At 34.7% G+C, this 13,088-nt stretch overlaps 1 protein-coding gene across 3 annotated transcripts in view; it reads left to right on the top strand.

Moving 5' to 3' along the window:
• IQUB (IQ motif and ubiquitin domain containing) overlaps positions 1-12,728 on the top strand; it is a 50,079-nt gene extending 37,351 nt beyond the window's left edge. For 2 of the 3 annotated variants that reach the window (XM_026510264.4, XM_057304462.1), the window contains exons 10-13: positions 2,986-3,162; positions 7,388-7,636; positions 8,353-8,538; positions 12,362-12,728. In XM_026510264.4, the coding sequence (XP_026366049.2) occupies positions 2,986-3,162; positions 7,388-7,636; positions 8,353-8,538; positions 12,362-12,544 (795 nt within the window). In that variant the 3' untranslated portion in view covers positions 12,545-12,728. Of the gene's footprint in view, positions 1-2,985; positions 3,163-7,387; positions 7,637-8,352; positions 10,491-12,361 lie in introns of those variants that run through there. The other variant, XM_057304463.1, reaches the window with a different exon arrangement.
• The last annotated feature ends 360 nt before the right edge of the window (positions 12,729-13,088 follow it).

The following is a 13,088-nucleotide window of genomic DNA, read 5'->3' as shown; positions in this document are numbered from 1 at the left end:
TGGCATGGGATTAATACTCAGTTCAATAAAGCAGCGACTGTCTATATATTTTGGCACTTTTCAGTGAAAATTTTATTTTTAGCAGTTAAAACAGCATTAGAGTATTTTAATTTTTTTCTCTTTACTTATTGATTTAAGACACTTTAAATAGTTGAATAAATGGTTCTTGTTGGGAGGTAAGTCTCCATAGATCGCTTGTGTTTCTCCCCATCTTTTTTTTCTTTTTAAAAGATTTTATTAATTTATTTGAGAGAGAGAGAGAGAGCAGGAGTGGAGGGAAGCAGCAGAGGGAGAGGGAGAAGCAGACTCCCCAATGCAGGACCCCATCCCAGGATGCTGGGATCATGACCTGAGTTGAAGACAGACACTTAACCTACTGAGCCACCCAGGCGCCCCCATTTCTCCTCATCTTGAGAACAGAAGCATTGACTCAATTAGGCATTGACTGCCTTTGTCCTGGATTACCTTTTTAAACATGTTTGTGTAGTGACTAACATTGGAAGATAGAGATAGTTAGGAAAAAAGGGAGAAGCAGTAGGTCCAGAAGTCAGAAATGAGCATGATATCTATGGTGGGCAGTAAAAAAGTCAGACTAGGAAAAAGAGAGTACAGGTAGGGAATACAGTAGAAATCCTCCTAACTGACATATTTAGGAACGTAAGCTGGTTAATAACAATAACAATAATAATAATAATAATAAAAAGAAAACCAAACCAAAGGATAGGCTTACAAAAATAGTGTTTATCTTAAACAATATGTTTAACTTAATATATCTATGTGTACATTTATTTAACAATATTTTAATGGAGGATTAAGGCCTTTTTAAGCATGACTCAAATTCTGTATCTATTCATTATGGCTGTATAATCTTAGATAAGTTATTTAATATTTCTGAAAATCAGTTTCATCATTTGTAAAATTAGCTGCTTGGAGGATATAAATATATGTGTGTATATATATGTATGTATATATCTATTTATAAAATATAAATAAATATAATCTATATATCTCAGTGTTTACATATAGGGAGCCCTCAATGAATAATACATATTACTTTGATGACAATTACTAACAGAGACCAGGGAATCTTAAACCTGAGTACACATTAGAATCATCTGGAGAGCTGGAAAGAGAGAGCAAGATTTACAGAGACAGAGAAAGAGATTGAAAGAGAGAGAATATGAAAATAAATGAATAAGGGATGATATCTAAGCCCCATTTCAGAGAAGTTAAATTAGTTCCTCAAGTGTGAGGGCAATGTTAAAACCTTTAAAAGTCTCCCCCAGGTCATTCTAATATGCCTTCAGAGTCAAGGACCCCTCATATAGACTCTTGAGTTAGCTTTATCAAGTATGTATTAAAAAGTACAGGGGGTGCCTGGGTGGCTCAGTTGTTAAGCGTCTGCCTTCAGCTTAGGGTGTGATCCCAGAGTCCTGGGATCGAGCCCCACATCAGGTTCATCCGCTGGAAGCCTGCTTCTTCCACTCCCACTCCCCCTGCTTGTGTTCCCTCTCTCGCTGGCTGTCTCTCTCTGTCAAATAAATAAATAAAATCTTTTAAAAAATAAAAATAAAAAAAAATAAAAAGTACAGGAGAACATATTTTACAGTTACACTTGACTTCACGTTCTGACTCCTTCATTCAAACTATGTTTCTTTTAATCCTCTCTTGAGCAGTTGGAGCAACTTATTTCTATTTTACTACCTATAAATCCTACCTTAATCACTTAACTCTTACTTGGGACTTTTTATTCAACCACACTCATTTCTGTCACTTTATTAAAAAATTATTGTGAATTATACAAATTTGCAGAAAAAATGTGTAAAATATACACATATGTATACAGTTTAACAAATATGAAGTTACCAACCATGTAACCTGTCTCGACCCTGGAGCAGGACGTTGCCAACATTGCGAGTACCCCTTTCTCTTTGTAATCCCAGTTCACCCACTCATCCCCTAGAATGTTGGCTTTCTTTTTTTTTTTTAATAATAATTTGTTATTATGTTATGTTAGTTACCATACAGTACATCCCTAGTTTTTGATGTAAAGTTCCATGATTCATTACTTGCGTATAACACCCAATGCACCGTGCAGTACGTGCCCTCCTTAATACCCAAGGGGAGGAGGGTGTAGGATTAGAATGTTGACTTTCACAGTAGTCATTTCCTTGATTTTTTTTAATAGTTTTACCACCTATATATGTATGTATATATATACAAATATATATACATATATATCTTTAAATAATATAGTTTAGTGTTGCTTATTTTTGGATTTTATTTAAATGGAATGATACTATATTATCTTGTGCCTTGCTGCTTTTGCTCAACAACATTAATTTGTAAGATTTAAGGTTGTTATTGTATATAGCTGTAGTTTATTCATTTCCATACATTTGATATTCCATCAGTATATGTCTTTTATGAGTAGGCCATCCCTTATTTATGTCATCAATTTATTTGTGAATATTTGGTTGTTTCTAATTTTAAACTATTGTGAACAATGATTCTATATGCACATTTCTCTAAAGCACTCTAAAGAGTGGAATTGGTGGATTGTAGATTAAGCATATCTGAAACTCTACTAGACAATGTCAAGTTTTTTTTCCCAAATTAGTTGCACCAGTTTATACTCCTGCCAGTTTCTTTTGAAATTTCTTTCTTTTGGAATATAGTTTTCAGCTTGGTGGTAATTTCAAAAACTAACTTAGTGACTTTAAAATTCTATACTGGGGTCGCCTGGGTGGCTCAGTTGTTAAGCGTCTGCCTTCGGCTCAGGGCCTGATCCCAGGGTCCTGGGATTGAGCCCTGCATTGGGCTCCCTGCTCCGCTGGGAGCCTGCTTCTTCCTCTCCCCCTGCTTGTGTTTCCTCTCTCGCTGGCTGGCTGTCTCTCTGCCAAATAAATAAATAAAATCTTTTTTAAAAAATAAAAATAACAGTAAATAAAAATTCTATAGTGAATATGTTTGTGTTTTGTATAGGAACATGAATGTAAACTGACTCAGGAAATTCTAGAATTGATTGACAGAGAGGTGGACCTTATGATGAGAGGAGTCAAACATCATAATCTTGAAGGACTCAGAAAAAGAATTGCAACACTCTTTTTTCATTACATCAAAACACCTCTGTTTAATCCAGAAGTTGCAAGACATCTTAAGGTACTCTACTTTTTTTCCTGTATTTTTTTCTCAGAATTCTGAGATATGCCATAGTAAATTGAAGTACATTCAAATTTTGTTTTAATGCTTTACTCGGGGTCCATGTGGAAGACCATCTTGTTGGTGAAATCTCTTTTAAATGATTGTTTTTTATGTCAATAAATTAAACTTAGTCCTTTAACTTCTTCTGTGTCTATATTTTTAAGTTTGAATTCCTCCCTACTCTCTGAACCAAACTGAATATTGTACTGGGCAATCCTGATCTCTCACACTATCATGCTTTTGAACATACTATTACTTCCACCTGGAATGCTGTCCCCTATTTCATTCAGCCAACTCTTGTTCATTTTCTGACACTTAATTCACAGGTCCCCTCCTTCATGAGGCCTCAGAGAGAGTTAAACTTACTTTCTTTCTCTTTCTTTCTTTCTTTCTTTCTTTCTTTCTTTCTTTCTTTCTTTCTTTCTTTCTCTGTCTTTTCTTTTCTTTCTTTCTTTCTTTCTTTCTTTCTGTTTTTTTTTAAAGATTTTATTTATTTATTTGACAGAGAGAGAGGCAACGAGAGAGGGAACACAAGCAGGGGGAGTGGGTGAGGGAGAAGCAGGCTTCCCGCCGAGCAGGGAGCCCAATGCGGGGCTCGATCCCAGAACGCTGGGATCATGACCTGAGCCGAAGGCAGACACTTAATGACTGAGCCACCCAGGTGCCCTAAACTTTTCATGTCTGAGATTCTACATGTGCCTTGTTTGTGTTCCCTTATAATATTGCTTAGTCATAGTTATTACTAAACAGATCTGTGTAGATATCCTGAACGAACTTCAAATGTAACATGTATTTGAATTAAACTACCTTTTCCAATTCCAACATGCTTAGGCTTCTATGAGGATTTTGCTGTCTAGAGCAAAGAAAAATACCTTATTACCTTCTCACTGTCCAAAACTATTTAAAGCAGTTTTAGTAAAGTTTAGAAAGGAGTGGTTTACTAAAGAATTCTAGTGTTTATTCTAATGATTATATTTAGGGTTATAATTTATTACAAAACTGGTTAAACATCTATTTTGCTTTTTTGATATAAAATCTCCATATTTAGTCAAAACTTTTAGAAAAATAAAATTAATTTTTATATTTTCTTTTTTAATGGATTTTTATTTTTTATTTTATTTTTATTATTCCTTAAAGATTTATTTATTTATTTTTAGAGAGAGAGAGAGAGAGACAACATGTGCAAGCAGGGAGAGAAGTAGAGGGAGACGGAGAGAGAGAATCCCAAGCAGACTCCCCACTGAGCCCAGAGCTTGATTTGGGGCTCCATCTTTCGACCCTGAGATCAGGACCTGAGCAGAAACCAAGAGTCAGATGCTCAACTGACTGAGCCACCCAGGTGCCCCTTTAATGGATTTTTAAAACTTAATTGTATTGCAAATAAGAATATAACAAAAAGTCAGGGTGCCCAGCTGGCTCAGTCTGTAGAACATGCAACTTTTGATCTCAGGTTTGTAAGTTTGAGCTCCACGTTGGGTGTAGAGATTACTTAAAAATAAAGTCTTAAAATATATATATATAACAAAACTCCAAGAGAAAAGTTGCCTATTTTATTATTTCATATTCAAATTAGTGTTTTATTTGCCCAAGCTGCGTTCTAGTCCTCTACATACTTAACTCAGCTTTTATGTTTGCAGTAATAGAATTTAATATTCTACACATTCACATAACATACCATCTTATTCTGTTTTTAAATTTACCTTTGGTAAAATTGACTGTCTGGGGGTCTGTTTTGACAAATGCAGTCACATAATCAATAGCACACTCAAGATAAAAAATAGTTTTGCCTCCTTCCCCCAAGTTCCCTCATGCTGCCACTTTGTAATCAGCACTTGCCCGGCTCCCTGACCCTTGACGAACACGGGTCTGCATTTTATATCTACGATTACACCTAATCCAGTGTGTCATATAAAAGGAATCCTACTATATGTAGCTTTATGAGAACTGGCTTCCTTCATTTAGCATATTGCATTTGATATTTACCCGTTTTTGAGTATATTGTTAATTTGTTGTTATAACTGAGTAATATTTTTGTTGTCTGCATGTGTTGTCTGCATATACCAGAGCTTGCTTAGCCGTTCACAGTTATAGACATTGGATTGTTTGTTAGTTTTGGGCTTTTGTGAGTAAAATCACTACAAACACTTGATTGTGAGTTTTTGTGTAAAATGATTGTTTTGGGCTAAATACCTAGGAAGTGGGATTTTTGAGTCATCTGATAAATGCATATTTACCTTTATAAGAGATGGCCAAACTTTCTTTCCACACTGGCTGTACCATGTTTCGTCCCCATCTGTAATGTGTGAGAGTTCTAGTTGTTCTGCATCCTTGTCAGCAGCTGGTATTGCCAGTCTCTCTTTTAATTTTGGAATTCTAATAAGTGTGTAGTAGTATCCTGTTATGTTTCAATCTGTGATTTCCTAATGAATATAGTATTAGATATCTTTTCATGCATCTTTTTTTGCCATCCATATAACTTTTTGGTGAAGTATCTGCACATATCTTTTGCCACCACCCCCTTTCTTAAAATTGAGTTATTTTCTCATTACCAAGTTTTGAAAATTCCTTATGTATTTTATATGTAAGTTCTTTGTAAGATATATGATTTGTAAATATTTTCCCTCAGTCTGTAGCTTGTCTTCTCATTCTCTTAATAGTATCTTTAACATGGCAGATGTTTTTTTTTATTTCAATGAAGTTGAATTTATTCATTTTTAAAATGGATCATACTTTTGGTGTTTATTTTGTACTTAAGAAATCCTTTTGGAAGAATTAATATTGTTAAAATGTTCATACTACCCAAAGTGATCTATAGATTCCATGCAATCCCTGTCAAAATTCCAATGATATTTTTCACAGAGATGGAAATAAAATCCTAAAATGTGTATGGAACCACAAAAGTGGTAAACCTCTTGTGTAGCCAAAGCAATCTCGAGAAAGAAGAACAAAGCTGGAGGCGTCATGCTTCCTGATTTCAAACTATATTCCAAAGCTGTGTAGTTCACACAGTATGGTACTAGCACAAAACAGACACTTAGATCAATGCCACAAAACAGAAAGCCCAGAAACAAACCCACAAAAGGATTTCTAAGGATCATTTGTTTACTAAATGATATTGAAAAAACTGGATAGCCTCATGCAAAAAAATCAACCTTTATCTTACACCACATACAAAAGCAACTCAAAATAGGTTAAAGATTTAAATAGAAGACCTGAAACTATAATGCTATTAAAAGGAAATATAAGGAAAATCTTGTTGACATTGACCTTAGCAATAATTTTTTGGTCATGATTTCTAAAGCAAAGGTGACAGAAGCAAAAATAGACAAATGGGATTGTATCAAACGGAAAACCTGCACAGAGAGGAAACAATCAACAAAATGAAAGGCAGTCTACAGAATGGGAAAAAATATTTGCAAACCATATATCTGATGAGTTAATATCCAAAAAAAGGAACTTATACAACTCAATAGCAAAATAATTTTAACCCAATTAAAAATGGGCAAAGACCTCAATAGACATTTTCTCAAAGAAGACATACAAATGGCCAACATGTACACGAAAAAGTGCTCCACATCACTAATCATGGGGGGAATGCAAATCAGAATGGCAATGAGATATCCTCTTATACCTGTCAGAATGGCTAGTATCAAAAAGACAAGAAATAACAAGTGTTGGCAAGGACAGGGAGGAAAAGGAACCCTCGTGTTCTGTTCTCTGAAATTTAAATTGGTACAGCCATTACAGAAAACAGTATGGAATTTCCTCAAAAAATTAAAAATAGAACCACTACATGATGCAGAGTTTCAGGTTTTGAATATCGATCATTGCGCCACCCCAAATTTAGTGTTAAGATTAATGAAAAGAGAAAAACACTTTGTTTAGTGAGCTTTTATTTACACATGAATCTAGCCTGTAAGATGAATGTAGTGTGACACCAAAAATCTAAATTCTTTTTAAAAATAATAGAGATTTCTTAACACTTTGGCAGGATAAATGAATATTACTTGAAATTTAAATTTTGTGTAGAATAGGAAGTTAAGAGAAAATAGGACTTTAAAAATTAACTAACTTTTTATCTCATTCTAAGATAAGTTAGCCCACAGTGCTTCTGTTGGTTAGTATTTGGCCTGACTTTTATAACTTCCTTCCTTTCTTTTTGTTTTTGTTTTTTACTATTTAGGTCCCTCAAGACCCATTGAAGTTTTATAAGAAGATTTACTTTTGCCACGGTTGCCAGCTCTATTTGCCTTCCACAGAGTTTGCCATCTCATCCACCTCACACCGCATATACCGGTGTCGTCACTGTATTAACCTTGACAATGAGACTCGACAACGAGAATCATTTTTGAAGTACAAATGTTTACTTCAACGGCTCTACTATTCAGAAGCTGATTATGAAGATGATTCCAAAATTGCTTTCCTGATGCAGGTATGATCAGGAAGGGTTGCCAATCGTGGATGAAATTTGTTCACTGATTTACAGAAAAGATTCCTGCCTTCCCGTAAAAACATTTTAAAATAATGGTTCTTTTGTGTATGCTTATACTTTGTGAAGCTTGCCCCTCTGGCAATTCTAAGTCTATGCAGACCTCGTGATAAAAAAACCATTTCAAGAGTTTTAGCTACTATGGTTTAGATTTTAAAAAAGTTTTTAAACAGTTACTTCATTTCCCCCATTTTCCTTCTTTTTTCATTAAAACAGCGAAGTCTTTTTAATAACACTAAGCAAATTGCTTAATCTTTATGAAATGTCAATTTCTTCATTTGTAAAGTGGAAATAAAATGACTTACAATAACTGTGAGGACAAGGGTTAGGTAAGGATAAGGATAGTGGCAAATATATTTCGAAAAGCACTGAATACCATATATGTGTAAGGTAAAATTAACATACTGGAAGAAATATATGCAGCTTTCTCTGGGTTAAAGATACAGTCATGACTGTGAAACTGATAATGTAGCTTGGGCAGAGTGAGCAGAGATTTGGTGAAAAATAAGGAGCTATAAGAAGCACTGAAAACGTCATGAATAATGTTTCTCTTTTAAAAATACACTCAATATGATTATTTCCTCAAGTAATAGAATAATCTTGAAGAAATGTTATGTTTAGAAGAAAACATTATTTTTCACACTTGTTTTGACATGCAGCTCCAAGATATTCAGTACCTGGTAGAGAACATCTGGGCATCCCAGTCAGTGCTCAGTGCCTGGAAGGATCTCAATGATCTGGTCATGGTCAGGTGGGATAAGTCCTTGGAATGGTCCCCCTGGAACTGCATTCTTCTGACCAAAGATGAAGGCGTTGCTCATCTCAAGCTAACAAGTATTGAAGAGGTAAGAAAGTGGAACTTTATCTGAGGAATTAATTTAATCATTGAAAATATTAGAGGATAACTTGACTGCCTTTTACTACATTTGTCATGCATAATTTACATACTTCCATTGGATTAAGAAACAGACGATGAACAACAGTAACAAAATGTGTGGATGGTATGTATGGCTGAGATTAAAATTAAAAGGAAGCTAAGGCACAGAAAAGAACAAGATAAGAGCTCTGGACATCTTACAAGTATCTAAACTTGATACCCCTCTCTGCTAATAATAGCAAGTTCAAGTATGTCATTTCACGGTAAATTACATGAGAGCGGGGATTTTATTTAGCTTATTCATGTCTATAGCTCTAATAAGCTACACCAGTGCCTGTCACAGACTAGGGGTTTAGTAAATATTTGTTGAATGAATAAGTGAAATACCAGATGGATATTATATAACCGAGAATCTGCCCTTCTTTGATTAGCCATCATGAGTCTGCCTAAAAAGCACACTAAACTCTCACATTTTGTTCATAATCTTGTGCTCTAATTGGCAGTCATACTGATGGAGTATGGTTCTGAGGCTCCATTTTTCCTTTTCTCCCAACTGACCAGGAGTGGGGAAAGCACTGTAAAAATTCAATACCATTTAATTTTAGTAACTTACAAGATGCAATCTGTAAAACATTTTGATGAGCAGAATTGAGTTCATCAGAGAGCTTCAGTTACACTATGCACACCTCGGATCCCAACCGCTGATACTGATTCTCTGTCTTCTATTGATTAAATTTCTATACTATTAATTTCATGCAAAATGTCAGTTAAGAGAAAATAAAGAAATGACCAGATTTAATAGTTATTTTGAATGGTGCTGTGCCCTGCTTGTGTTGTTACTGGGGAGAGAGAAAGTATGAAGGGGAGAAGCTAGTTAAATTTTCAGCTTTTTTTTTTAATAGTTTTCCAGCAGAAGCCAGGTTAAGAAAAATTTCACTCTAGAGATTGAAAGAAAGAGCAGCATGAAACTAAAACTGTGTTAAATATTATATTTAGAACTAAACTGCTTCATAAATATTTAATCACTGGAAGCATAGCCAACACTATAATATTATTTCATCTAGGACCCATAGTGGGATTGAAGTTCATTCCCAAAGCTGATATTCTACTGCTTCAATTAATCCACACACTCCCTTTGTGTATTTAATCAAATTACTGCAGTACCAAATTAAATGTTGTATTCACACGCATTTCTAATTTCAGGATGCCGATCTTACTGAATTTCTATAGGTTCATATAGGCTAAGGTTCTCAACCAGACAAACAAAAAAATTGCCTTTTTATGGTTCTGGCCTATTGTAATCTGTTAAGTATTAATAGTCAGCCTTGTTAAAGAATAGTTTATGTCTTGCCACAAGTTAAAACATTTCTAAAATTTCCTTAATGCACAGAGATATTTGCTTTCTCAGTAAGTAAAAAAATGCTCAAAATTTAAAATAATTTTGGCTCCCTGAAATCATGACACAAGTTATAGGAAAAGCCTGGAGAAAGACTTCTGTTCTCTGAACTGTAAATGAGGCAGAACAGTTTCCCGTGGTGTGCACGTTGGTCAAAGTAGGAACAATAGAGAATTTAAAGTCAGGAGACCTGACCCAGCATTTCCCCATTTCTGTAACTAATAATCTATAGGACATAGAGACCTGCCTTCTCTGTCATAAATTTTTAAGAAGGTTAGCTAAAAGCATGCCATCAGTGGAGAGGATCAGAGCAGCCCTGGTTGAATTCTGGCTCTATCACTTAGGAGCTGGGAGAAGTTGAGCAAATTGCTGATGTTTCAGTGCCCTAGTTTTCTCATCTGTAAAAAGGGGATAAGAAGAGGATGATATATATTCGACATCTTTAGAAGTTGCTTATTGTTCCTTTGCTTGTACATACCATAATATGCTTTTCTTACTTGTAATACTCACTTTTTTGTTCTATAAAGTTGCTTTGAAAACCTATAAAGTTCTTTTTTTTTTTTTATAATTTTTTATTATATTATGTTAGCCACCATACAGTACATCCCCGGTTGAAAACCTATAAAGTTCTATACATATGTAATTTAATGTTGCATAACAGGAATGTATTGGTTTTCTTAATGAAGTAGGGACTAAGAAGTGGTAGAACACAGATTAGTGCAAAGGATGAGTACTTTGCCCTGGTATATGTGTCTGTAGAGAGGAGACTTAAAAATACGCCCAGTAGACTCCTACCAGGTACTCTCTGCTGGAGTACTGTATGCTCTGGCTCCTCTTCTCCAGGCTTTCTTTACCTTTGTTTTGACACGATGGAAGGATCTTTAGTGAAGGATGTCTTACTTTTAGAAAACAAATTTTAGGAGGAGGTACAAGTTGTATTTGTGATTTGGTTGAAAAGAAGGGTCGATTAAGATTAATAAAGGAAATAGATGGTACTTATTAATTCAACCAGAATTTTCTTTTGAATGTGCCACATACTGTGCTATGTGCTTGGAGAAAAACAAGGATGTGTAAAGGACGCAGTTCTTCATTGTTTCAGTTGTATTCAAGTTTGGTTGCAAATAACAGACTAAGCAATTGATAATCACTTAATCAAATGTGAAGTTAGTTTCCATCAAGCAAGAAGTCCAGAGGTTGGCAGTCTGGGGTCTGGATGGTGGCTCCACAATGTTCACAGAAACCCAGGCCCTCTAACTTTTTCTTCAGCTGTATTTAACATTTGACTTTCATTCTCATGCTTGTGGACTCTTAGGGATAAAATAGCTACATCATCTCCTGCATTCTCTTAAAAAGCTCTCTTGTATGCTTTGTCCAATGGCTTCTGTTATATATATCCATGTATGTTTATATATGTGTGTGTGTGTGTGTGTGTGTGTGTATGTATATATATATATATATATATGTATGTATGTATGTATGTATAATGGCCTGAAACTTCTCACATGCCCACCCCTAGCTAGAATAAAGGCTGGAAAGCTGAGGATATCACAAAATACAAAATCAGGCCTCTAAATACCAGTGGAAGAGAGAGTGAGACTGCCACTCTCATTAGAAAACAGATAGTCTTACACAGTGGCAGTGCTACATAACAGAAAAAGTTCAAAGTACTATTCTAGCTGTGGAGAGAGAAGAAGCCTAAACGTTAATTAAGAATAAAAGTAGAAAGGTACAGAGGCTTGATAAAGGCAGAAAGGTTTTTTTTCTATTTAGAAGATAGAAAATGGACTCATGAGGTGGGAATCTAAGGTGGTAAAAAGGGGAGCAAAGAGAGGTTTATACTGTCAGAATACCATTGCGATCTTTGTTTTGGACACTGGAGACGAGAGATAAGTGCCAATTTTAGAAAAAAATAACTCAGTCAAAAGTCAGTAATTGTATCAGTGTTGAAGTAGATTTAAAGAGAGAACCAAGGTGACAAGATCATTCATTCAAAAATACTGATTTTTGGTGGTGTTGAGAGACCCTTACATGAAAAAAACCTAGTTTGAACCTTCAAGGAGTATTCCTTATACTGGAGAGATCCTCAAGCAGATAGTGAAATTGAAGGAAGAATGAACTAAATAATACAACTAAAATACATAATAGTACTTGCAAGTAAGGAAGAAGGAGGGATTAGTTTGGGCTCAGAGGTCAGGGGGAGAGTCAGGAGAGGCCTCAAGTTTAGAGCGTCATCAGAGGTGAGCTCTGAAAGATGATAGGCAAAGTAGGAAGCAATGTTCTCTGGGCCGAGAGAACAGATAAGCAAAGGCACTGAGATATGAAAGTGTTTTTATTTTTTTGCTTGGCAAAATGTATCTGTGACATTTAACAGAATTTGATTTTCTTTTCTTTTCAGGGATATGAACCCTTGTTTATTCACAAGATCAAACACAAACATATCCTGGCTAAGAACTATTTTTCTCAAATTCCAGTGCTGGCTTCATTTATACTTGATGATGGTGAAATAGATGAGATCAGAAAGAAATATCATTCAGAAACAGCTCCTAAGATTATAGTGTCCCAGAGGCCCAGTCCCTAGAAGATCCAGGAGTATTTGATGATCAGCATTTCTGTCCACTGCTAATAGAGGAATACAGAGGCTACCCAATACGGAAATAGAATTTTATCTTTTTATTGATTTTAATTGTTTTTGTTTCTCATAGTATCATAAGTTGTATGAAGACAAAACATCCCTAGAAATGCTTTATTATTAGATGTTTAGTGAAAATCGAAATACAGTTTTGTTCCTGAAATTAATATTTTAAGATAAATAGAACATTTTTATTTTTCATATTTTCACATTAAAATTTTTAAAAATTTCAAGTGCACTTATAAAACCAACAAACAAATGCTAGGGTTAACTTTCAACTCAAGTAATTTATTTTAGGTTAAATGTAGTTGTAGAATAGTCAATATATCTTAAAAATCTTTACAGGTAGGATAAAAGATGCTATGTTTTAATACAGCAATTTGAATCTTCACTTTTTATTTTCTACTTTTACCTTCGATCCATCCTAAAAGCCCAGTAAAACAACTGGAATTATTTATAAACAAACAAACAAATGCATTCCATTCTTGAAAAC

Source organism: Ursus arctos, unplaced genomic scaffold (assembly GCF_023065955.2).
Source record: "Ursus arctos isolate Adak ecotype North America unplaced genomic scaffold, UrsArc2.0 scaffold_3, whole genome shotgun sequence".
Taxonomy (NCBI): domain Eukaryota; kingdom Metazoa; phylum Chordata; class Mammalia; order Carnivora; family Ursidae; genus Ursus; species Ursus arctos.
Note: the sequence above shows the minus strand (reverse complement) of the source record. Positions and strands in the feature narration are given on the sequence as shown.